General features: G+C 63.4%; 1 protein-coding gene across 7 annotated transcripts in view; it reads right to left on the bottom strand.

Moving 5' to 3' along the window:
• The window catches only part of ADGRB1 (adhesion G protein-coupled receptor B1), a 78,201-nt gene that overhangs the window by 8,347 nt on the left and 46,033 nt on the right, over positions 1 to 23,821 (bottom strand). For 5 of the 7 annotated variants that reach the window (XM_081266351.1, XM_081266350.1, XM_081266352.1 and 2 more), the window contains 9 exons: positions 17,132 to 17,273; positions 11,273 to 11,376; positions 8,979 to 9,081; positions 8,336 to 8,486; positions 7,830 to 7,899; positions 6,624 to 6,690; positions 4,866 to 4,951; positions 3,275 to 3,373; positions 75 to 246 (listed from right to left, as the gene is read on the bottom strand). In XM_081266351.1, the coding sequence (XP_081122477.1) occupies positions 75 to 246; positions 3,275 to 3,373; positions 4,866 to 4,951; positions 6,624 to 6,690; positions 7,830 to 7,899; positions 8,336 to 8,486; positions 8,979 to 9,081; positions 11,273 to 11,376; positions 17,132 to 17,273 (994 nt within the window). The remainder of the gene's footprint in view (positions 1 to 74; positions 247 to 3,274; positions 3,374 to 4,865; positions 4,952 to 6,623; positions 6,691 to 7,829; positions 7,900 to 8,335; positions 8,487 to 8,978; positions 9,082 to 11,272; positions 11,377 to 17,131; positions 17,274 to 23,821) is intronic. The other 2 variants (XM_081266354.1, XM_081266355.1) reach the window with 1 other exon arrangement.

Below are 23,821 nucleotides of genomic sequence, written 5' to 3'. Positions count from 1 at the left end.
CCCCAGAAGCGGTGTCTCCCGGCTCCCTCCGCAGGGCGGGCAGGGGCAGGACCTCGGTACAGAGGGCCACCCACCTCTCGGCGCAGGATGCAGTGCACCATCACAATGACAAAGCCCTCCAGCGAGTCGAAGACCGCGAAGAGGATCTGGAAGAGGGCGGAGCGGCGGTCCGTGACGGCCAGCACAGCTGACATCCAGGTCAGCGCCAGCAGCGGCAGCACCACGCAGGAGCTCCACAGGGAGGCCCTGAGGACGGAGGGTGTCAGCTGCCCCTCCTGCCCGCCTCTCCGCCCCGCCCACCGCCCGCACTCGGCCCTGCCCTCTCCCCAGTCAGAGCCTCCCCGAGGCCTAGAGCTCTAAGGGGACTTGGGGACTCAGGAAGAGGTCTCTGGGGCCCTGCGGGGGCCCAGCAAGGTGGAGAAACTCTCTGGGAGAGTCCCAGGCTCCTCATAGGGCAGGGTGGCCGACTGGAATGGGTCAGGAGGGAGAGGGCGAGGTAGGGAGGCCCCACGTCCAGCTTCCAGGGCCAGGGAACGGAGACCCAGGCCTGACCGCAGGGCAGGAGGCCACTGGGGAGGGAGGGAGGGAGGCAGGAACTCAGAAAGGGAGGGACAGAAACTGAGGGACACACAGGTGAGCAGTCAGACGAGGGCCAGAGGACAGACAGGGACAGACAGGGACAGAGAGACGGCGGCGTTTCCTCCTCTCTGGCTGCGGCTGCACACCCACCCTCCGGAGCCCAGTGCCCTACCTGTGGACCGGCCTGAGCTGCCCCTGCCCCTGCACTCAGCCAGGGACGGGGCACCTTGGCTGCAGGCACGCCACCCCGCAGCCCTCTTGCTCCCACAGCAGGGGTGCCACGCTGCCTCAGGGCTGCGGGACACGCAGGAGCAGGCAAATGACCCCGCCCCTGCACTGGGGTGACCCTCGGGAACCTGGGACCGGGGGACCACTGCTGAGTCTGCTGCCTGCCTGGGCCAGGCTCCCGAGCTGCTGGCACTTGGGCACCAGGGCCACTTGCTCCACTCTCCTTTAGGAGTTACCTTTCTGTCTCCCAGAAAGAGCAGCAGAAGGGCAGCGGGAGGACTGGACAGAGAGTGGGTCTGGGTGTGGGTCAGGGGCAGCAGGCTGCTGGGCAAGAGGCTGGGAGGCCTGGAGTTCAGCCAGCTAAAGGAGCCCCCTGATCAGTGGGGCTTGGCAGAGGTCCTGGACGGTAACACTGCTGGGTGTCTAGCACTGAGGACCCCTGTGGGCTAAGGGGACACTTCCCATCCTCATCCATCAATCTCAGGGGCCCTGCAGAGCTGGCCACACCTGTCCCTTCCCCTCGTCCTCTCCCCCAGGCCCAACCCTCATGGCAGGCCTTGTTCCTTTCCCAGGGTGCTGTCCGGGGGAGTTGCCTGCTCTCAGCTAGCACCTAGTGGGGTGTCCAGGACAGGCTCCGTTGCTCCTGCCCCAGCCAGAAGTTCCAGGATCTCAAGGACAGCTCCCTGGTCACCCACCCTCTGGTTCAGGCCAGGAGCGGCCAGGTGGCCTCCCCCTCTCCCTCCCCAGACACAGCACAGGCCCCGGAATTAGGGCTTATGTGACCCTCACCGACCCACACTACTGCAGACTCCCCTCAGGCACTATTCACTGGGCCTTCTGTGCCAGGCACAAACCCCCAACGCCAGGGCCCTCGGCCTGGAGCCTGCCCTGCTGGGTGGGCAGGCAGCCCCTGCCCCTCCCCTCCAGGCTGCACTGCCTGCTCATTCCACATCCCGAGACGGGCACAGCACAGCACCCACTGGCCTGCACAAGTGCCCACGCATCCCCAAGGGCTCTGGGCCTCGGTTTCCTACTAAGGTGGAGTGTCTGGCAACCTGTCTTCTCCCTTCCAAAGCAGATTCTTGAGTCAGGGGAGCCTCTCTCAGCCCCCCACGTCACCTTCCCTGACTGCCCACAGGGAGCAGCCTCCAGGCCTGACACTTACAGCCCATCTTCCCCAGGCTGGCAGATGGCTTGGGCTTGGGGACCACATGTTACCCCCAGCCTCTGCAGCTTCACAAACACCTCTACCCACAGGCTGGGAGTCAGATGTCTTGAGGTATGGGGCGATCTGGGCAGAGCCTGGGGGTGCCACTCCATCTCCTGCCCGGCTGAGGTTCTCTAAGGCTTCCTCAGGCTGCAGCAGAGTTTCCCACGACCTCCCACCTGGGGTGGGTCCTTCACCCAGCAAGGCTGCTAACCCCAAACATCTGGCCCTCCCTGAGCAGGTGCCCTGTCTCTCAGCCAGTGTGGGACCCAGGCGTGACGGCAGGTCACACAGCTTGGCTGGCCTTGTGCCTCACCCGCCTGTCAGTGCAGGGTAATCCTGCCACATCTCTGCATCCAGCTTGCCTCCTGCAGGCCCACGGCCCTGGCCCTCTCTCTTAAGGCTCCTAAAATCCTGGGATCCAGGGCCCAGCTCAGGAAGCAGAAGGGCCTGGTGGGTAAGGGTCTAGGGGCTTGGCCATCACTGTGACTTGAGGAAGCCGGAGGCCTGGACGCTCAACCCTCAAGCCTGCCAACCTGAACCCACAATGCCCAGCACTGCTCAGAGCCTCTCTGAAAGCCAGTCTGCAATCGGCCACTGACTCCAAGCCCGGCCACCGGTTCCCTCGGCTGTGGCGACATTACACACATATGCACACACTCATACTCACGTGCACACCTCTAACACATCTTCACACGTTCAATCACACACACCCATATACTTATATGCTTATACAACTACACGCACCCCACACATGCACGTTCACATCCACCCACTCTCACCTCATGTGACACTAGCACACAGCACACATGCACCCACTCTTACACATGTGCACACTAGCACACACCGTGTACATGCCATCACCCTTAGATATGTTCTTGCTCACACTCACATCACAGTTTCACACTCATGCATCCCCACACAGCCCAGGCTCCCTGCCCTCCTGTGCCCATGGAGGCAGGCCAGTGCCTCCTGTGCCCAGGATCTGGCCAGCAGCATTTTTGGGGTGTGACCAAGAAGCAATAGCAGCCAGCCCCACACCTGGCCCTGGCCCGGGTCACTCTGCCTCCCGCCCGCCTTGCTCACGGCACAGAGCCCAGTGCCTGGAACATGGAAGAGAGAGCCTGGGGAGGGGGTGAGGCAGGGCAGAGGCCCCGAGGAAACCTGGGGTCAGCGGCCTGGAGAGAGCAAGAACACAGAACACAGACGTGAGCGGGGGGCAGGGCGGCAGGCGCCCCTTGGCGGGCACAAGGCACTAACACGGCACTGCTGGAGACGTCGCGGGAGGCATCGGCAGCACGGGGGACTCCGCACTCGGCACACTTGAGGGCGCGCCCGAGGGGGGCCTGGGGCAGCTGACTGCAAGTGAAACCAAAGGCTGAAACAGAAGCAAACACGTCTCATGGAAACCCACGGGGCAGAGGAAGACCAGCCAGCGGTCCCCAGGGCTCGTGCCGCCCAGGGCCCCGGCTGGGGACGAGGAGCTGGGTGTGGGCAGGGCTCCCGCTGCCTGGCTGGCAGCTGGGTCTGGTGCCCAGGATGAGCTGACGGTAGGCGCATCTCTCCTGGAGTTTACACAAGCCAGCAAACGTCCAAGGGAGGCCCCTGCCACCCTCCTCTCCTCCCTGGGTACGGAAGCTGGGCTGCCTGCTTGCCGAGCGGGGGTAGGCATCCACCTGCTGTCCCACGGGGGCCAGGCGCTGAGGGTGGGTGGACGGGGGAGCCCTCCTGTCTGGGAGCTGACCTGGGCAGTGGCCCCTCGTCGTGGAGGTGTGCCACCTCTGCACGAGCACCCAGGGATGTGTGTGCCTTCCACCTCTGTGGCGAGGCCAGGCTGCGGCCCAGGAGGCCCAGGCTACAACCATGCCAGCTCCACCAGCTATCTGCCCTCCTAGGCCTCTGCAGGCCCAGCACCAGGGGAGTCGGCTTCAGTGGCAGGCAGGCACGGGCAGCGCTCTGCAACGCAGCTTCTGCACTGCACAGATGCAGCCAGAGTGGCCGTCCTCGGTCCTGGCTGTGCAGCCTAGGGCCGCTCTGGGGTGTGACTGCCCATCCTGGAGCGCGTAAGGTGGGGTGAGCAAGGCCTAGCGGAAGCCTGCCGCGACCGCTGTGCCCAGACTGGGAGCCAGGGCCCAGTCACCGGCACACAGCTCAGTGAAGAAGCTCCCTGCCTGCTTGGTGGCTGCCAACCAGGACCAGGGACCAGAACCCACTGGGCACCCCAGGGGAGACTCTGCCGCTTCTGTCCAATGAGGCGAGTAGGAGGAGCCAGGAAGAAAGAGACAGAGACAGAGAGAAAGAGAGACACCAAGCAAGACTGGCACAGAGGGGAGAGGACACGGGTGGGGCCCCACGCAGATGCCCGTGGCAGAACAGACAGGCAGCAGGCAGAGGGAGGGAGGAGGCTCACAGGGGCAGGGCGGGCTCCCCCCAACTCTGGCTGTGGCCAGCCCACCAGAGCACCACGCACTGCGGGCCTCTGAAGGAGCATGACTCCTGATGACAAGAGCAGTCAGCTGCACACACAGGGAAGGTCCTGCCTCAGGGCCACACGGCCAGCCTGGTGGGGAAGGGTGCCCCACCACCCAGAGCCCAGCACAGGAGGGTCTCTGTGGGCAGTTTCGCTGTTCCTGGGGATCCTAAGGGCCCCGCCCTGCCACCATCAGATGGGGAACTGAGACACAGGGCGAGGCAGGAGCAGCTGTGTCTACGCTTCAGTGCCCCCTGCCTGGGCCCCCACCCCTGCAGTGCCACGCTGAGTGATGGGCACCTCCATCTGTGGGCTCAGGGTGGGTGGGCTCTGGGACTGGCAGCCCAGAGTGTGCAGGGTGCCGCGGCGGCCCAGGCCTACCCTGCCCGCTCCTTCAGCTTCTTGTCGGTGATACCGTCTTTGGACACGAGTTTGTTGAACACCAGGATCCCAATCACCATGTTCACCTGCCAGGCAGAGAGCAGAGGTGTGGGCAGCGTCACCCACGCGCTCCGGCCCACAGCGGCCACACCCCTGGGGCCTCAGCTCAAGGGCCACCTCCAGTGCTTCCACCAGGTGGCCTCCAGTGCCAGCCAGGCGAGGGGCCTCAGTGGGCCCAGTCCAGCTGCTGTCCAGGCAGAACCTCGCCTCCTCCAGCCCCACGTGCCAGCACCTGCCCCCCCAGTCTCCACTGTCAGGGAACTCACCTCAGACACTCTCACCAGCCCATCCTGAGGACCCCTCTCTGACCTCCCCTGGGCACCCGCACCCTGGGAGGTTCTTGGGGGCTCAGGTATGTCTCCCAGGCTGCTCCCCAAGCTACTAATTCCCAGAGGGCCCACACGAGTCCGTGCCTCTGCTGGAATGAGACATGTCCCACCTCACACATATCGCCACACCCCCACTCACTGCAGCAGAGCTTGTGAGCTCCCCGGGGCCCCGCTCTATAGAAGGAACCTGGGCGACCCCACTCAGAGGCCAGCGCTGCTGACGCTGTCCCCATGGCTTGGCAGGCTCAGGATCCCACACAGGGACTGCCCCCTGGAGCTCCAAGAACAGGAGGTCCCCAGGAGACACAGCGAGGGAGCACCTGGCCTAGGTAAGGCCATCCTTCCTGGGCAGCTCACTGGCCACCAGGACCACGTCAGGGATGTGCAGCAGGCCCTGGACCATAGCACACAGGCCAGCAGGGATGGTCCCTGACTCTTCAGCCCCTCCCTGGTCCCCAGGTGCCTGCCATTAAACAATGCCTGGTCTTGCTGGCCAAGGCCACTGTGGATGCCCTGCTCCAGCCCCTCCCACTCGGGCACCTTCAAGGAATAAAGAACAGGGATTCTGGTGGCCAGGCCTGTGAGAAGGGCCTGGGACTACCTGTGGAAGCCGCCCACGTCGGCACTGACGCAGCCCAGGATCCCCCGACCCATGCCCTGCAGGGTCTGCCATCCAGGGCCCAGCGTCCACCTGTCTGACACATTCAGCGTATGCTGTGCCCCACCAGAAGGTGGGGAGGGGGGATATGGGTCAGAGACAGAGAAGTGCCCACCCCAAGCTGGACCTAGCATCTTGAGGCTCTGCTCTTCTCGCAGCACCAGGAGGCAGGCACAGGAGCCAGGCTCAGAGCTGGGTGGGCCCAGCAGAGGCCAGCGACCCCAGGCAGGTCCTCCAGTCCCAGTCCCCCAGTCCATCTGCTTGGGGACACCAGCCTTGGGCACCAGGTGCTAATTTTATGTCTCTCACAAAACAAATGGACAGGAAACTCGAGGACCATGAAGGGAGGATCCCTGGCACCTACTCAGGGGAAGCCCTGGCCTCTGTGCCCAGCTCTAAAAGCTGTGTGGTGGGCACACATGCGGAGGCCTGGCCTGCATGTGCCCAGCGGCTCCAGCTGTCTGTCTGTCCATCTGCCCCCACCCACCCCTCACTCACCAAGCCTGCTCGAACCTCCTGACAGGGGTACGGGGCCACGGTCAGGCAAGCTGTGCCACAGGGACCTAGTAACACTCTGGCCTACCCCAGCACCCTGGGGGCAAGGTCGAAGCAGGGCAGTAGGAGCTGCCCACTCCAAGGTCAGGGCTACCCCAGGTGGGCACTCCCAGGTCAGCCAAGGATGAGGAAGAGGCCCAGGCACAGGGTCAGTACCAGCACAACGGCAGCAGCTGGTCCCACGAAGGCGTACAGAAGTCCCCCCTCCAGGGAGAGCCAGCAGCTGCAGGGAGAGAGGCTGTGAGGACCGCCTGCCCTCTAGGACAAGAGGAGCAGCACCTAGTGAGCACCTCCTGCATACGGGGCACTTCACACACTTGGCTCTGCGATCCCCAGGAGCCCCAGTGGGCCCATGTCATCCCTGCTTCAGATGGAAGAAGGCCCAGCACTGGGGACACGCCTGCTCAGAACCACGCGGCAGGGTCCAGGCCAGCAAGACCACGGTCCTCCTGCTCTGGTCACGATGCACCTGGCCTGGCCCTTCCCACTTACCAGCCCCCCACCCCCCTCACTGGAAACCACCAGGGGCCCATAGAACCATCCCTGCAGGACACTGGGGTGCTACGGGGCATCCCCTCTGTGTGTCCACGGAGCACACTCATCCTCACCCTTGAAAACCCACCGCAGCTTCCCCACCCACCCCTCCTCTCATCTCTGGGGCAGGCCACATTTCCCGCCCAGCACTCACCCGGCTGGGCTCCAAGCCATCTGCACCGAAGCCTGACCCCCCGCGCAGCCCGCTCAGGGCTCCCCAGCATGCTGCCGCTACACCCCTGGGCCCCACAGAGCCACGCCCGTCTGCCCAGGGGGCCTCGCTCTCCACCTGCCCCACCCCGCAAACCTGCCACACTCTGCCCGCCCCAACTCCCCTCCTGAGCCCAGGCCCTCTTCCCCACCAGGGGAACCCATCCTGCCTTTAAGATAAGCCCCAAGTGTCCCAGCTCAGCATTTAAGGCTCCCAGGACCTGGCTCAGGTGACCCTTTAAAAGGTCCTCAGAGACTTCATCTGTAAAGTGGACCCTGCCCCTGCCTTGCCCCAAAGGCTCATGGGAGGGAACCTGCTGAGCTGTCCGGGGGCTCAACACCTGTGGAGGGTGCTGAGGCCAGGGGACTATGCCCCAACAAGAAGGTGCACTTGAGGGTCTGCTGCCCCGCCCATTTCTCTCAACTCACTGCCCACAGCTGGGCAGGAGCCAGGGCCTGCCTGAAGGCTCAGCTTCCACCCAGGGCCCGCCCTCCCAGAGTTTCCCTGGGACAGCACCCGGCCAGACAGGGCAGAGGGCATGGCAGCCCTCACCCTCCTGGATGGTCAAAAGTCAAGGATCCGGGTGGTGTCACCATGTCCCCACCTCCCTGACTCACTAGTTCATGGTGCTGTACCCTCTGGCCTTGGTGAATCCCACAGAAATGGCCACCACCAGCGCAGGGAGCCCTGCAGAAGGACAGAAGAGCCGGTTGGCCATGCTGAGCCCTGCTGAGGGCGCAGCAGGGACATGTCTCAAACCCCAGAGGACAGTGTGTGAGGGGTGGACAGGAGGTCGCTGAAGGAGAGGGCTGGGGGTCAGGACGGCCAGGCACACCTGGGTCTCACGGAGCCGGGAGGCGTGTTTTATGTAAGCCTGTGCTAAGTACTGCTCAGAACACTCCTGCTGAAGAGCTGCTTGCTCTCTGAAGGTCACCTTGAACTGGGCAATCTGAATGGACCCGGCAAAGAGGGAGGAGCCCCAGGGCTCAGGAAGACTCACAAGGGGAGGGCGGGTGGAGAGGGACGCAGGACAGGAAGGAGAGCAGGGGCTAGGATGGAGAGTGGAGCAGACTCAGAGAGGGTAGCCCACCCGCTGGCCAACACCCGCCCTGTGGACGCTCACCCCAGCCCAGGCAGAGGAAGCGCTTGCGGATGAGCCGGTTCCGCAGGCGGCCGGTGACCGCCATGTAGGACTGCCAGGCCTCGGTGAGCACCCAGCAGAAGGAGGAGAGGAAGAAGAAGTGCAGGAAGGCCGCGACCAGCGTGCACACCACCTGGGGGGTGGGCAGGGCCGGCAGGGCTGGGCAGGCGCTCACCGCCCCTGGTGCCGGCGCCCCCAGCACCCAGCGTCCCCAGCTGTGACTAGGCCAAGTCCCCAAGCAGGAAGCAGCTGAGGGGTGACCCAGTCCCTGCCGAGATGGGTGCTGAAACCTAAGGCTGAGGGTGGGTGACTGCCAGGGACAGACCCCTCCTCCCAGCTTCTACCAGACGCCAGCCCAGGAGCCTACTCATGCAATGCCTCTGTCCCCTACAGGTTGGGGTGGCTCCTTGAGGAAGAAGAGGCTCCCACCTGAGGTCTGAGCCTGCCATGTTTAGTGGGAGGGGGCAGCAGGACAGGGCACCGAGGAAGGGCAAACCAGCAGCCCCACTGTGAGCTTCCAGACTCACGGCTGGCTGCAGGAGGCCCCTGCTGCGGGACCAACCCACCCTACCCGAAGACACTGGAAGACACTGGGACGTGCACATGACGGCACAAGGCCACCTACCTTGTTGCGGGTCTGAGTCTGCCCAATGAGGATGAGGGCATTGGAAGAGATGATGGACAGGCAGAAGTTGATGAGGATGACTGACCGCTCTGAGCGGATATACCTGTGGGGGAATATGGGGCCTGAGGTTAGCCTTCTCTTCACAAGAGCTAGGATCCTTACCCCAAGACCAGAGCCGTACCTACCTCCTCCACGCAGTCACTGTCACCATCACCACCACTATTCCCCTCACTACTTCCATCACACCCTTAGTACCACCACCATCACTACCACCACCATCACCGTCACCACCACCACAACCATCCCCACCATCATTACCACAACCTCACCACTCCCACCACCACCACCACCACCACCACTGTCACCACCACAAACCTCACCACCACCATCACCAGCACCAGTATCACCACCACCACCACCACCACCATCAGGATCAGTACCACCACCATCACCACCAGTATCACAACTACCACTCTCACTATCACCATTACAATCACCATCACAACAATCATCACTGCCACCATGATCGTATCACCATTACACCACCATCACCACACTACCCCTATAACCACCATCACCTCACCATTACATCACTATCACCACAACAACCATCACTACCGCTACCATTATATCATCATCACCTCTACTGCCACCACAACTACCACCTCTACAACCACCACCACCATAATCACCATCACATCAACACCATTATCACCATCACCATCAGTACCATCATCACTACCAACACCATCCACCATTATCACTATCACCACCACCATCACCGTCACCACAACCACCATACCAACACCATTATCACCATCACCATCAGTACCACCATCACTACCAACACCATCCACCATTATCACTAACACCACCACCACCACCATCACCATCACCACCAACACCGTAATTACATGGCCATTATCACCACCATCATCACCACTAGCCCTTGGTACCTAGATCCACTCAGGTTGAGAGCAGAAGGTACCTGGCTGAGCTTTGGGGGACCCTGACACAGCTCTGAAGTGCTATATGACCTTGGGTGTTTCATACCCCTCTCTGGATCCCGATTCCTCATGGACCCATCAGAACTGTCCCTGCCTGCAGCTGACAGGAGCGTTGGGACAGTCAGTAGGGCTCTGAGGAAGGTGCTTTGACAACCTCAGGAGCAAAAGCTCTGTGAGCCAGAGCTGGAGCTCGGGGCCCCCCAGCCCTAACCCCGAACTTCTGGGGGCCCCGGTTCCCAGGGGAAGAGCTATGGGAACATGCTGTGGCCCCCTGCAGATCCCAGGAGAGGAGCAGAGGATGCTCTGCTTGGGGGCAGGATAGCAGAGGGTGCCTGCTGCTAATGGCGACCCAGTCACCAGGAAAGCGCTGTCTCCCTCCCCACCCAGCCCGCATTGACCTCTTACTGCCTGACCCCAGGCGGTGGCCAGGCCATCAGTTCCAATTACTGGCTGACAACTTGCTGCCTGGAGAGCAGAAGGGGCCAGGCGCGGGGGCCGCACACCCTCTGGACATCCTGGGTGGCCGCCTCGCCAGCGACCTTGAGCTTACCCTTCTTGCTCTAAACTACTTGATGGGTGGGAACCAGGGAGGCCTAGATTTAGATGATAGGGAGACTGGCCACTCAGCCACCTGGTCACAGACCTACAGTTAAGGACACACTGCTGTGACTACCCAGCCCCATGCTCTGACCCAAGCCTGCATCTGCCATGCACCCTGGCTCCACCCGGCCCCACCCCTGTGTGCACACCACCTGGTGTGCACGGGGTGGACAGACGGGGCCCATCGCAGGTCTGGGGTTCTTATGCTGAGCCCCTGAGGCCTCGAGGGAAAGAGCCTGGGGCAGGGCAGCGGGAGAGGTTCTGAGTCCTAAGCTGGTCCCAGGCTGTGGTCCCAGGAGCTATGGCCTTGCAGGTCCCATGTGAGGACACACAGGGGTATTAGGTGACCAAGAGGACTCGGTGGGCAAGGGACAGGTGCTTCACGTGCACCTGCCGTGGGGCTTGGGGTGGGCATCCATCACAGAGAGTGTCAGAAGAAACAGGCACCTCTGGAGTGCGGGCCCAGCTGAAGCAAGGTGTGGCCACACGTCCACCCTGCCCTGCTTCAGTGGGACAGGGACACTTGTGTATGTGGACCCAGCAATAAGAAACAGAAAACAGGTGTGGGCGGGCTGTGCAGAGGGCCGGCTGGGGCCGCAGGCGGAGGAGAGGTGGACACACGTCCTGGGAGGCGATGGAGCTCGGGGCCCACCTCCCCCAGCCAGGCATGCCGGGGTGGGCACTCACCTCCACACGGACACGTAGATGATGACCAGCAGGAGCAGGGTGAGGGACGACACGCCACAGCCCACGATGAGCGTCACGGACGGCACAGGTGCCTTCTCCATGTTCTAGGTGTAGGAATGCAGGGTGAGCAAGGGTCTCCGTGCTGCTGGGCCCGAGGCGGCTGACCACCCACGCTGGAGGTCCCAGGGTCTGCGCTGCTGCCTGTCCCTGAAGGGGCTCTGGGCCCTTGAGGGGAGCCCCACGGTGTCATTACAGTCTTATGGCAAGCCCCCAGAGACCCTCTGCTGCCATGGCGCCGAGGACCCAAGTCCAGGACCTCCTGGGCAGGTGCGTCAGGAGCAAAGGCCCCGCCCCACAGAAAGCTCTCGGCCCGAGACTCTGGAGCCTCCGCTGTCCGCAGGCCCAGCCGCGCCTCCTCCCACAGCCCCAGCAAAGCCGTGCTCCCTCCTGCCCTGCTCTGGCTGGCACCTCAGTTTACCCCCACGTCACAGCTGTCCCTGCTCGTCCCCACCTCAGGGCCTCTACCTGGAGTACGATCCCCTGGTCCAGGGGGCTGGCACCTTGGCCATCCGATCTCAATGTGCCAATGACGGCCAAGCCGTCCCTCACTCCCCACCATGTGGCCGGCGTACTCAGAAGGACACGTGACCCTGTGCAGCCCACCATCCATGCCGTGAGCCTCCTGTACCCCAGCAAGCATGAGGAACTGAGAGACCCCGGCCCCTGCCAGCCTGCCGCCTGGGCTCTCGGGGGGAGGAGGAAGTGAGGGGGAGCTGGGCAGGAAGCAAGATGGCTGGCACTGGCCGCTCTCAGACCTTTTCACCTGACACTGGCCACCCCGAGGCTCCTTCTGGTGCCTCAGCGCCGGGGCCTGCTCCGTCCACTGCAACCTGGCTCCCCAGCCCCCAGCCGCCCAGGCTGCCCTGCTCTCCACACCCCTGGCCTGCTCCTCCCCACGTGCAGCAGGACTACCTCCCGGGCAGCCGGCCTGCCCCGGTCTTGTGGCTGTCACCTGGACCCGCACAGAGGCTGTCAGACTTCCTGGCCCAGGAACAGGAGGGGAGGGCGCAATCTGGGAAAACCGAGGACACTGTCCAGGGCCACCCAGGCAGCCAGGGGTCTGGCAGCACAGCAGGCCAGCTCACAGACCCGGGACTCCCCATGGGGCTGGGGTCCTGGGGCAGACAGGGCATGGCCACGGCCAGAGCTCCTGGCTCTCGGAGGAGCTCATCTTGGAACTCACTGGATGACCTCAGCGTCCGGTGTGTCCCCAGCCCCTGGCTCCCCAGGAGCTGTCCTCAGTGCTATTGCCCCAGACGGGACACCTAGACGACTCTCAAGGTCAGCTGTCCTCACGTCTTCTTGGGCACACCTGGCCCTCAGAGCCCTTCTGCCCTGGGCCCAGAGCACCCCTGGGCTCTGGCCTCCAAGACCCACCTTCCTGCAGACCTTGTCGCAAAGCCTTGGGCTTTGGCTGCCCCAATCTCTACCCAGGCACCAGGTGGAGCTCTGGCCAGCGGAGACCTGCTGTGAGGTCCTTACCACTTGGGTTTGTCCCCCCTGCCCAGCAACTCCATGCTCCCTCCCCTCCCGCCTGGCCAGAGTGAGCCTGGTGTAGCCTATTTGGGGCTCCATCCTGGGGAGACACAGACCCCAGGTCCCACATGCTTAGGCACATGCTGACCCGAGACAGACACAGTGCCTCGCACAGGCACAAGGGCACTGGCCTCCCGGGCCTGGCACCACACCTGGCTCCTCACAGTGCTGGGGACCTTTGCCACATGTCCTGGCTGTCCTCAGGCTCTGCAGGAGACCCAAACCACTAGCCAGGGGGTCTCACCTCCCCAGCCGTCCCACGGCACGTTGACGCTCTCCTCGGGAGAGCTGCTCGATTCCACCCCTCCTCAAAGCAGTGACCCCCGGGGTTAGTCCATGACCTCTCACTTCCCCAGCAGGGAACCTGCACCGGGCTGGGAGGCCAGGTGGACAGGGATGTGTGGGCAGGTGGCCTCAGCAAACAGTCCAAGGCCCTGAGCAGGCCACAGGCGGCTAAGCAACTGTCTCGCGCCTGTGCCATGCTGGCTCCAGCCCCGACCTCTGGCCATCTGCCTCGTCTGCCCTCCATAGGCCTGGCCGTCGCCAGCCTGCCAGCTCCCCCACCTGCCCCTCCCCACCTGGCATCGGTCACTCCTGACAGCCTTGTCCAGCACTGGGTGCTATGGCACAGGGAGAGGCCACAGCCCCAGGACCAAGGGTGCTGGGGACCTCCAGCCTCATCAGGAGGGCCGGCTGAGACCTCACGGCTGAGGGACTGGCCCCAACTCCCACAGAGCAGGCACACAACCAGGCCCCCCACTGGAGGCCAGCTCCTCCCCAGGCTCAGCACCGCCCTGGGGCCTTTGCACAGGCTGCTCTGCTGCTCTGCGCTCTTCCCCTGACCTTCACGTGGCTGGCCCTTCTCAGCGAAGTCACCTCCTCACAGAGGCCCTCCCTGAATACTTCGTCTGAACCCACCTCCTGGGTCCACCCTGTCACCACCTTTGACCTCTCCAGGGTCCTGGTCACCCCAAAAGCCAATGGCTCTTCTGGTGTGCTTGGTTACTGCCGTTTCCACCACATGAACTCCCTACCCCTCATCTTCTCCCAAGTCCTCTATATACCTTGCGTCCCTGAGACTGACTTCCACCCTGCAGTGATATCTTCCCTGTCACTGCTCCCACACCATCTGTGGCTCCCTATTGCTCACAAGGCTAACCCAACTCCAGCTAGCACACTAAACCCTGAACTCTGTCATATCCTGAGCCTCCCCAGGTCACACCCTGATCCCTGAACTCAAATCACGTGCTAAGCCTTCATCTCAGCCACATTCTGGGCCTGATCCTGGTTGCACATAGCTGGGACCTGGCCACAACTCGCTAGCACAGCTGGAGGCCCAGTGCAGACGCAGGACAAAACTGTCCTTTATGACCATTTACTCCGTGCCAGGCTGTGTCAAGAGCCATAAATACATCACCTAGTTTGATCTCTGCTGCAGCTCCAGGACAGGTGGCGTCGGCCCACGCACAGGTGTGACTCAGAGCCGTTACTCAACCTGCCTCGGGCAGCGGCAGCACCCAGTGGCAGCGCAGCCTCTGCACCCACCCTGGCTCTGGGCCTGCTTCGGGGCTCCTGGGTTTTGCCCACCCTAGCTCCCAGGGTGCAGCGCCGGCACCAGACCTCGACCACCATCTCAGGCCACGGTTTAGGTGGCAGTCCCTGAGAGCCACCCTATGCCTGGGCACCACAGCCTCTGCCCACTCAGACCCAACTCCCCACATGCAGCGTACCCATCCAGCCAAGGCGGGAGCCCAGCCAGTGCGGGAGCAGCACCCGTCTCTTCCTGTGGCCACCAGCTCAGCCCCAGCCACTGCCCCCCCTGCCTGATGTTCCACCTTGCTCCCATGGGATCCTGCAGCACCTGGACCCCACTGCCATCTTGCCCCCAGGTCCTCTGCACCGGCTCCCGCTGCTCACCTCTGGAGGGAGTGGAGCCAGCCCCTGGGCCGAGCCTCGATGGTGTGGTGCTCTCTGCCCCAAGCCTCTTGCCTCCCGCAGGTACCAAGCAGCTTTGTGCCTTCCTCTCCCTCCCGGGATGGCTGTCACTACCCCCGACAAAACTCAGGTGAACCCTGTACACCCGCCAGGACTCTGCTCTGAACCCTCCCTGGGCACTTCCCTAGACCCCACCCAGGAGGGACAGAGGCTGCTGCTGTGGCCCCGGAGCTCACCAGGCCTTCCCTCCGCCAGCCTGGGCTGCCCAGGACTGGCTAAGCACGTCTGCTGTCCACATCGGCCTGGGCCCTCCACACTCCAGAGCCCAGCTCACCCTCAAGAAGGCCAGTGCAAGGTGGGACGGGGCAGCAGGGTGGGAGAGAAGGCAGCCAGGGGTCTGGTGTTAGTGAGCACTGGGCAGAGGCCCTGCCTGCCCTGGTTCCTTCTGGTGAGTTTCCCTCTGAGCTGAGGCCTGGGCCCAGCACCGGGAGCCCAAATGGAGCAAGAGAGCCAAGCAGAGCTGACTACCATCCCATCTTGCAGACGAGGACACTGAGGCTCTGAGAGGCAGACAGCCGGCTGAGGCCCTGCGGCCGGCCACTGCCAGCTCCTGTGCCCACAGCCTCAGCTGCTCTGTCTGGGGACCCGCTGCCCCACCCTGTGACTGCTGACCTGATGCTAGAAGCCCCCACCCCAGAACTGCCCCTGATCACTGCCACAGCCACCAGGAATGCAGCACCTGGTCTCCCACCCCCGCCCACCAAGAGCGGCCTCCATTCTCTTCCCTTATAGGCACCTGGCTCAGGTCAGCTCTGCCTGGAATGCCCGAAACCCCTCGGCACGGCCCCCAGTCACCACGAGCCCTGGGCACAGGACAGAGTTCCTCCACGTGACGGGGTAAACCAAGCTCAGAGGGGTCGAACAGGCCACAGTGGGCAGAGGCAAGCCCCAGCCTGCAGACCCCCACACTGGCTCGACGGCCGGGGGCTAGAGGGCAAGCAGGACTGCAGCCCATTCCACTTCTCCCTGGCCTGTCCTGCTCACACTGCCCAGGGACAGTAGCCCCTGGAGCCCACGGCTGGCACCGTGCTGCGTGCCTCAGCCATGTGGGAGCCCTAGGAAAGCCATGCAGAGGCAGCTGCTGCCTTTGTGGTGACGGCCTCTATGCAGAAAGTCGCCTCTTCCGGGGAGTCTTCAGGTGGACCTGCTGCTGCCCCCAGGCCCTGCCCACCTGAGGGTCCTGCCTGCAGGAAGGCCAGGAACACAGACCCTGTCTGGCCCAGGCCCACCCCAAAGCCTTGAGTGAGTTCCTCCCCAGGTCTCCGTTTTCCTGCCTGTCAATGGAGGAGCTTAGTAGCAATGACCGAAGATGTCCCATTGGGTCTAACCCTGGGGAGGGAGGGGACGGACTCTAGCTGGCAGTACCAACTGCCAGACTTCTAGAGACAAAGGTGGCGGCCAGAGTGTCCTGAGAGGCCCACAGATCTCCTCCCAAGGAACCTGGGTTCTGTGAGGGTAAGCCATGCCTCTCAAATACCCAGGATCCGGGACCACTCCACACCTGCCACCTTGGACCCTTCCACACCAGGTCTGGGCAGGGCCAAGAACTGGGGGCTTATTCCCTCCTTGGTGGGCTGACCTGGGCCTGCCTGGCCGACTGGGCTGCAAGGGAGGGCTGGCCTTCCTGGGGCAGGTGGGTGCAGCTCAGTCAGCCCTTGGGTGAGGAGAGAGCCCACCAGCCCCAGTGAGGCTGGGCCAGCGCCCAGGGCCCCAGCCAGCAGGCTGCCCCAGATGCGGTCTCCATGGGAACCGACAGCCCCCACAAGAATCACAGGAACAAAAAGGAGGCCCAGAGATGACGGGGCCTGCCTGAGGACTTGGGCCAGGCCCAGCAGCCTCTGCCACCCCCAGAGCCCTGCCTGGGGACACAGCCACCTCCGCAGACCGGGCTCCATCTGGGTGGGTGCAGAAGGGCTCCAAGAAGGTAGCAGCACACCCTCCTCCTTGTCCTGGGCAGCCAGCGGCCAAGTGAAGGGGCATGCCAAGCCCCCCAGCCCCAGGCGCCCCAGGGCCAGCAGTCCTCACTCCCCTGAGGACTGGCTCTCTCCAAGGTCCCAGGCCTCCAAGTGGAGACCCACCTGTCAGTCACTTCCCGAGGGTCCTGGGCCGCCCACTCGCTCCCACTCACCCTCTCCAGTCCCGGACCCGAGAGGGCTGCTGGGCGCAGCGACCCCGGGAAGCCGGCGGAGACGGGCGCCCTCCCAGCTCCCGCCCGCCGCCGACCCCGGCGCCCCGCCCCCGCCCCTCCCGCGCCCGCCGGGGTCTCACCGCGTCGGCGCTGAGCTGGGCTAAGATGGCGAAGGTGGAGAGCCGGTCACAGAGGCAGCGCGTCCGGAGGGCGTCGAGGGGCACCGTGCGGCAACCGCGCCACGACCAAGGCCCGAGCTGCGGGGGGGCGGAGGAGGAAGGTCTGGGGGCGGCGGGACACGGGGAGACAGGCAGCGTCAGCGGCGGCGGCAGGCGGGCGGCCCGGCCCCGAGCGCCGCCGCCGCCGCCGCCGCCGCCGCCGCTGCAGCGCCCGGCCCGTCCCGCCGCCCGCACCTGCGCCCGCAGCCGCGCGCGCCCCGCCGCCGCCAGGCCCCGCCGCCCGGGCGCCCATGGCCGCCTCTGCGCCCGCCCGCCGCGCGCCCGAGAGCGGAGAGCAGCCCGCGGGAGCGCGGGGCGCGGGCGCGGCGGGGAGGGCGGGCGCTGGCCCCGCGCCCGGGCGGCCCCGCGCCCCCGCCGGCCCGCGGGAGGGGCGCCCCGAGCGAGGACGGGTCGCAGGGCACACGTGCGGCGGGGCACGAACCCAGGGGCGCGGGGGCGCTCTTGGAGTCGGCGAGGGGCCGCTCCAGAGCGCCCCGGCCCCAAGGCCCAGGCGCCCGCAGGAGCTGGTGACCTTGGGACTGCCTCGTCCCCGCAGCCACCTCCCCCAGGCCTAGTCCCCCTGGTGTCCACCGCTCATCTGGGACACTGCCTTCCTGCCGAGAGGTGGCCCATAGCTGGAAGCTCCCCCCTGTTTCTCTAGGCCTGCCGCTGCCCTGTTTTCATGTAAGCAAAGGGCTTGCCAGGTTCTTGTGCACCACCAGGAACGGAACTGTTCACAAATCACGCCCCTTGTCCCTTCTCATGCTCCTGGAGCCACTTTCCCACAGCCTTCCTGGTAGCCCTCTGTCCAGCCCCCCCAGCACCCAACCCTCACACCTTGGCCTGGGCTGAGCCCCTGTCCTGACCCCAAGGCTCTGCCCAGCAGGTGAAAGGGATGGGATGCACCCTGAGAATTTGAGGTTGCCAGAGCTGCAGCAGGGGGTGGGTCATCTGAACCCAGCGCAGAGAAAGGCCTCAGCCCTCCCCAAGTCACTCCAATCCAGGACTTGCGCGGGGGCTTCAGAAGACAACCCAGGGTCTTCTCCCTGCCAGGAGGTCTTCCAGCCAGCTGCAGCTTCAACCCATTGCCACCTAGCAGTGATGGGGCTACAAGTGCTTCCCAATCTCAGGTGGTCTCTAGCCCACCCCTACTATACCAATGAGGACTTCAAAGCCCAGACCCCAAAGGGACCTGACCAGTTACACTGTGGACCAATGCTCTGTCCAGCTACTCTTCCCCAGAGGGTTCCAGAGAACTACGCAAGTGGGTGCTTACCCAGAGAGTGCGCCTCAGACACCTGGCTCTCAATCAACCCCGCACCTAGGCTGCACCCTTGCTGCAAGGCCTTGAGAGGTTGCCTAATGCCCCTGGCCTCGGTTTCCTCATCTCTAAAGTAGGGGTTGGACATGCCTGAGTGTATGCTGGTGGATGGCAGTTCTGAGCATCTGAGAGTCCTGAGCTGTGCCCATCAGCTCTGGGTGGCGGCACCTTGCTCCTTTCCTATTGCTAGCAGTTGTGGGAAGCAGCAGCAGGACCTCTGAGATTTAGGCACTGGAGAAGGGACATGCTCTGAGTGGGCAGAGGACCCCCAAGGATGAGGATATCCTTAGCATCCACTTTTCTCTGAGGCTCAGAAGGAAGGATTTGCTCCAGAGAAACAAAAAAGTGTCTTCAAGTCAGAAGCAGCTCAAGGTGGGGAGGAGGGCCTGGGAGTTAGCCTTGGGCTCTGCAGGGTTAAGTCTGGGCTGTGTGGCCCCTCCCCTCTCTGGCCTGCCTGCTCACCCTGAAAGGCCATGTGGAAGGCCAAGTTTGGGGCAGGGTTTGGAGGCCAGAGGCTCCTTTGTCTGAGGACCTTTCTGTTCCTAGAAGAATGCTGATGTATAAGCTGTGAAAGGCCTGGACCTGGAGGCTTTTTGGCTCCAGGGACAGCTCTGTCTGAGCTTTTGGGCCTCTGGCCCCAAAAGGTAGCCTCAGCACTGACCCTAGGCCCCCAGGCTCTGGGATGGAGGCCAAGGAGTTGGCCTGCTCAAAGCAGCCTCACCCCTGGCCTGCTGCCCTGATTCTCAACACAGGATGCCCCTAAGAAGTCCTCTCTCCTTGAGAAAAGAGCACGTCCTGCTGACCACTGAATGGACAGGATCCGAGAGTACGAAGGAGAAAGGGGGGAGCAGAGTCCCTGGAAATCCTGGAGCTCTGAGTGGCACCCCAGGTCCTGCACCCCTGCCAGAGGTTTCTCAAGGTCACACTCAGACATGTCAGCCATGGCCCCCTTGCCAGCTCCCTCGGCCCCCCACCACTTCCAAGCAGGAGCCACTGAGCCCCTAGTGTCTGCAATGGTGAGGCAACAGTCCCAGACCTGGGGTTGTGGATCAGACACAGCCAGCCAGCCCAGGAAACAGCCGGTGCTGTGCTTTAGGTTTTGTGGTGGCCACTAGGCCTGTCCAGAGCAGTCTGTGCCTGCTCTTAGGGTAGGACTCTGGCCAGCCAATGTCGAGTTCAAGTCCCTGTTCTGCTGTGCACAGCCCAGGCCTGGGCACTAGCCAGCCCTCCCGCTTGGACTCCCGGCCGCCTGGCCTGCCTGAGGACTTTGAGAGGACGGCACCCTGAGGCAGTGGGGAGCTGGACTGCCTGGGGCGCAGCCCGCAAGCTCCCAGCTGCACTGGTGGGTCCACAGCCTGGGAACCATGCTTGGCCCAGGGCCTCCACTGGCATCGAGGAAGTGCTGCCCACCCAATAGTGCAGACCACGGAGGGTAGAGGAGGCATTTGTCCCCATCCCTGTCCAGGAGACGGTCAGGGGCTGACCACTCTGTAAGCTGCATGGACCCAGAGCAGGGGCGCTGAGGTCCAAGCAGACCCTACAGGACAGCCCTGTGCCCCGCCCTCGGCCTCTCACACCCCCAGAGCAGGTCCAGCAACGTGCACCAGGGGAGCAGCCACGGCCTCCCACATGCAGCTCCAGGACAGGCCCATCTCCGGGCCCTCTCTGCCCCCGGAACGATGGCCTCGCTCTGCACCGAGGCTCTCCATGCACCCCACTGTGGGCAGCGTTGTAGATAAAGAAACCACCATTCTGAGAAGGGCCAGTCATCCAAGGCCACACAGCGAGGCCACAGTGAGGCCTAGATTCCAGCTCCCATGCGTCGCCCACCCAGAGCGCATCCCTGAGCCCTGGCCAACAGATCAGAAAGCCACCCTTAAGAGTGACCTGGAATCTGGACAGAGGGGTGACCTGACCCAGACCCATCTAAGCTGGGAAAAGAACTTGGTCAATGAAGGCCTCTCAGGGTTACCCACATCTTCCCTGCAGTGCTGGACCTCAGCTGAGGACAGAGGAGGGGGTGGACATGAGGGCCTTCACGTGCATCTTAAGACACACATCCGCCTGAGGAAGGTCAGAAGCCATCAGCCTGCCTCTTTTCAACAGAACCTGTTTCTCAAAAGCTGGAAGCTCTTCCCTAAGTCTGACTGAAATCCTTCCTGCTGTAGGGGCACCAGTTCCTATCCCTGCAACACAGGCAGGTCATCTCTCGCGTGTACACAGCGGCTGCTTCCACATGTGGGAGACCATTGGCCACCTCTTCTCTGAGCTACAGAGACTTGTAGTATCTGGGTCATGGAGCCAAGTCCCCCCTCCTGGGCCCAGGCCTGAGGAATCTGGGTCACACCCGCTTCCCCTCAGCGGGTCTAGGACCAGAAAAGGAGCTGGGGCTGCTGTGGCCCTGGCCCTGGCCTCCACCTGCTCTCCTCCAGGCCTCCCCACACCGTATGTCCTGGGCTTCAAACCTCACGAGTCAAAGGCCACGCTGCTCCCAGGGACCCGCAGCCCCAAGGGGACTGACCCAAGCCCCCTCATCTGACCTTCTCTCCAGCCACCGTCCGGCTGAGAACCTGGCACCCTTCAGCCCATCCGCCCAGCATGGCCCTAACCTGTGAGACCCCATCCTCATCTACCCCAGCCCCCAGGCCAGGTCCACCACCTCCTCCCCATGTTTCAGGTGAGGGTGGCTCAGAGAGGGTGCTGCCGGCTGGCCGGGGAGAGGGTGGACCCTTTGCCTCTGCTCAAGCATCTGCCCACGAGGCACCTCCCAGAGGGCCCAGGCAGGCAGGGCCCAGGCCCGGGGGAGACTGCGAGGGTCAGCCCAGGGGTACCCTGCTCGCCCAGTCCCTGGCGATCCCACTGCAGCCCCAGAAAGCAAGTGGGCAGCAACACCTGACCTCCATCCTTGGGCAAAACCCTCCTCCTCAGCCCTTGGGGCTTGGCTGCCACCTGGGCAGTGGCATGCACCCTGCCTGAACCTGGGGCGTGGGGCAGCACCCGGGGCTCATGCACAAGAGACCTTGGGGCCAGGAACACAGAGGGTGCATTGAGAGCCAGCACCCACCCACCCACCCACCAAGCCAGGGGCAGGGCTACATCATGACGCTCTTGCCGGCCCACGGAGCAGGTGCTATTATGAGACTGCACACTGTCAGGGTCCCCTTGGATTTGATGGGCTAATTCACACTCCAGTGTGAATGACTCATGGGGTGCCCTCCCACACAGCAGAGAGAAGCCAGGAGTGGGCACGGGCAACCAGCAGGGGACCGCAGTGTTGGGGCAGGCAGTGGGAAGGGTGCCTCTGCTGGCAGGGGCTTCTGGGAGCCCTGGCCTTCAAGATCCTTCCTGAGCACGCCTCCTCCTGTGCCCCTAGCATCAGCCCCCTGCTCTGCCTCCACTCTACACCCTCATTCTGCCAACTCGCCCATCGGAACGCCCCTCCCAAGCCTGCCCACTGCTGACCCAGATAGAGGCTGGTGCCACCTCCTCCCAGAAGCCTGCCTGGATGACCAGGCCTGTACCCTTGCTCTGAGTCCCCCCTGCTGCGTGTGGCCCCCTCGGTCCTGAACCTTGCTTGGACAGGCCAGCCCACTGGAGGCCCCGTGTGCCCAGGCGTGCCCAGAACGAGCTGGGGTGGCTGGCCTGCATGGGCTCTCTCCTGCCTCCAGGCCTGGTCAGTCTGGGCCTCAGGGCCTCTGTGTGCAGCCGCCCCCTGCCTCCTGCAGGAGCCCTCCCACACCACGCCCAGCCCCCACCCCTCTGGCTCAAGGCCTGGTCCTAAGGAGACCTTTGCCGGTGACCTCTAACCCTGAGGTCTGGACCCCTGTCGGACCTGGCGGCTCCCAGTGTGGCTGCCAGGTGAGACTCACCCATCCTCAGGCCTCATGTCCTTCCATGGACCTGGTGCTCAGGGCTTTTCCCAGTGCTGGCTGGATCTGACCATGACCAGGCCACCACAGGACCGTGACCAGGCCTCCAGGGCTTCTCATGTCCCCACCATGCCAGATGCCAATCTCCCAATTCCTGCCTGGCGCCAGCTGCTCTGAGTCAGACCTGTCCCTGGGTTGGAACCCCTCCACACTGGGTCCAGTGGCTCTGCTCCTGACCCACCCACCCAGGCAGGGTGCAGAGGCCCAGGCCAGTGGGCCAGGCAGAGCAAGGCTCTGGAAAAGCCTGGGGCACTGGGCTTCCCGGCCCAGAAAGAGAGCAGTCTGGACCAGGGAGCTGGGTCCTGCCACCCCACTCCCCTGCTGGGTCTCCCAGAGAGCCCGTCTGGCCCCGCCTCACTCAGACTCGCACCTGCTGCCCTGGTCCCATCCGTTCTACCTGCTTGTCACCTGCCCCTGCTGGCTGGGCCAGTGACCAGACAGCCATACCCCATCATGCTTCGGCCCCTAGTCCCCAGCTGGAAGGTCAAGGGGTACGTTCACTCACTCAGCAAGTACGTCCTGGCCTGGCCTGTGCCAGAGCACGGGATGTGGGGCACCCCCACAGGACACCCCTGGCTCCAGCCCACCTTCACAAGTAGCCCACCTTGCCTCCTCCAGGGTGCCCTCCCAGACCGCAGCGTGCCGGAGCGCTTCCTCTGCTTTCCACTGACTCTCCCACCGCCCTGGCCCATGTGGACATGTCTGCTACAACTTGGCTCATTAGCTGTGCCATGGGTGTGTCCTGCTTTGCACGGGGGTGTGCAGCCGCAAACTCCCCTGAACTGAGCCTACCTCCGACATCTGTGTTCCAATTTCTACTCTCACCACTGAAACCACTACCAGATACATCAACGATGACATCAACAGTGCAATTACTACCACCACTCTCACCACCACCCCATCACGTCAACATCTCTGTCATCGTCACCACTACATCACCACCACCATCACCACCACCATCACATTATCAACACCTCCACCACCACTGCCCCCATCAAAATCATCACCATCATAGTATTAACAGTAGTATCACCATTGTCACCACCATCACACCATTACATTATCAACAACACCACCATTATTACCACGTCACCACCATCACCACTACCAAAGGCATCTTCAAAATTAACACAAATAAATAACACTATCTCCTTCACTATCACCATCAATAACTACACCATCAGCAATAGTAACCCATCATAAATAACGTCACTACTCCAGTCACCACCACTGGCAACTCACCAACATCACCAATACCAGTCGTTACCACTGTGTCACCACTGTCACACCAACCACCCTCCCTGCCCCCCACCATCGCACCGCCCACACCACGGCAGCACCATCGTGCTATCAGAAGCAATG

The sequence above is a fragment of the Spermophilus citellus genome (genome assembly GCF_964194105.1).
Source record: "Spermophilus citellus genome assembly, chromosome: 14".
Taxonomy (NCBI): Eukaryota; Metazoa; Chordata; class Mammalia; order Rodentia; family Sciuridae; genus Spermophilus; species Spermophilus citellus.
This window is presented reverse-complemented; position numbering and strand designations above follow the sequence as displayed.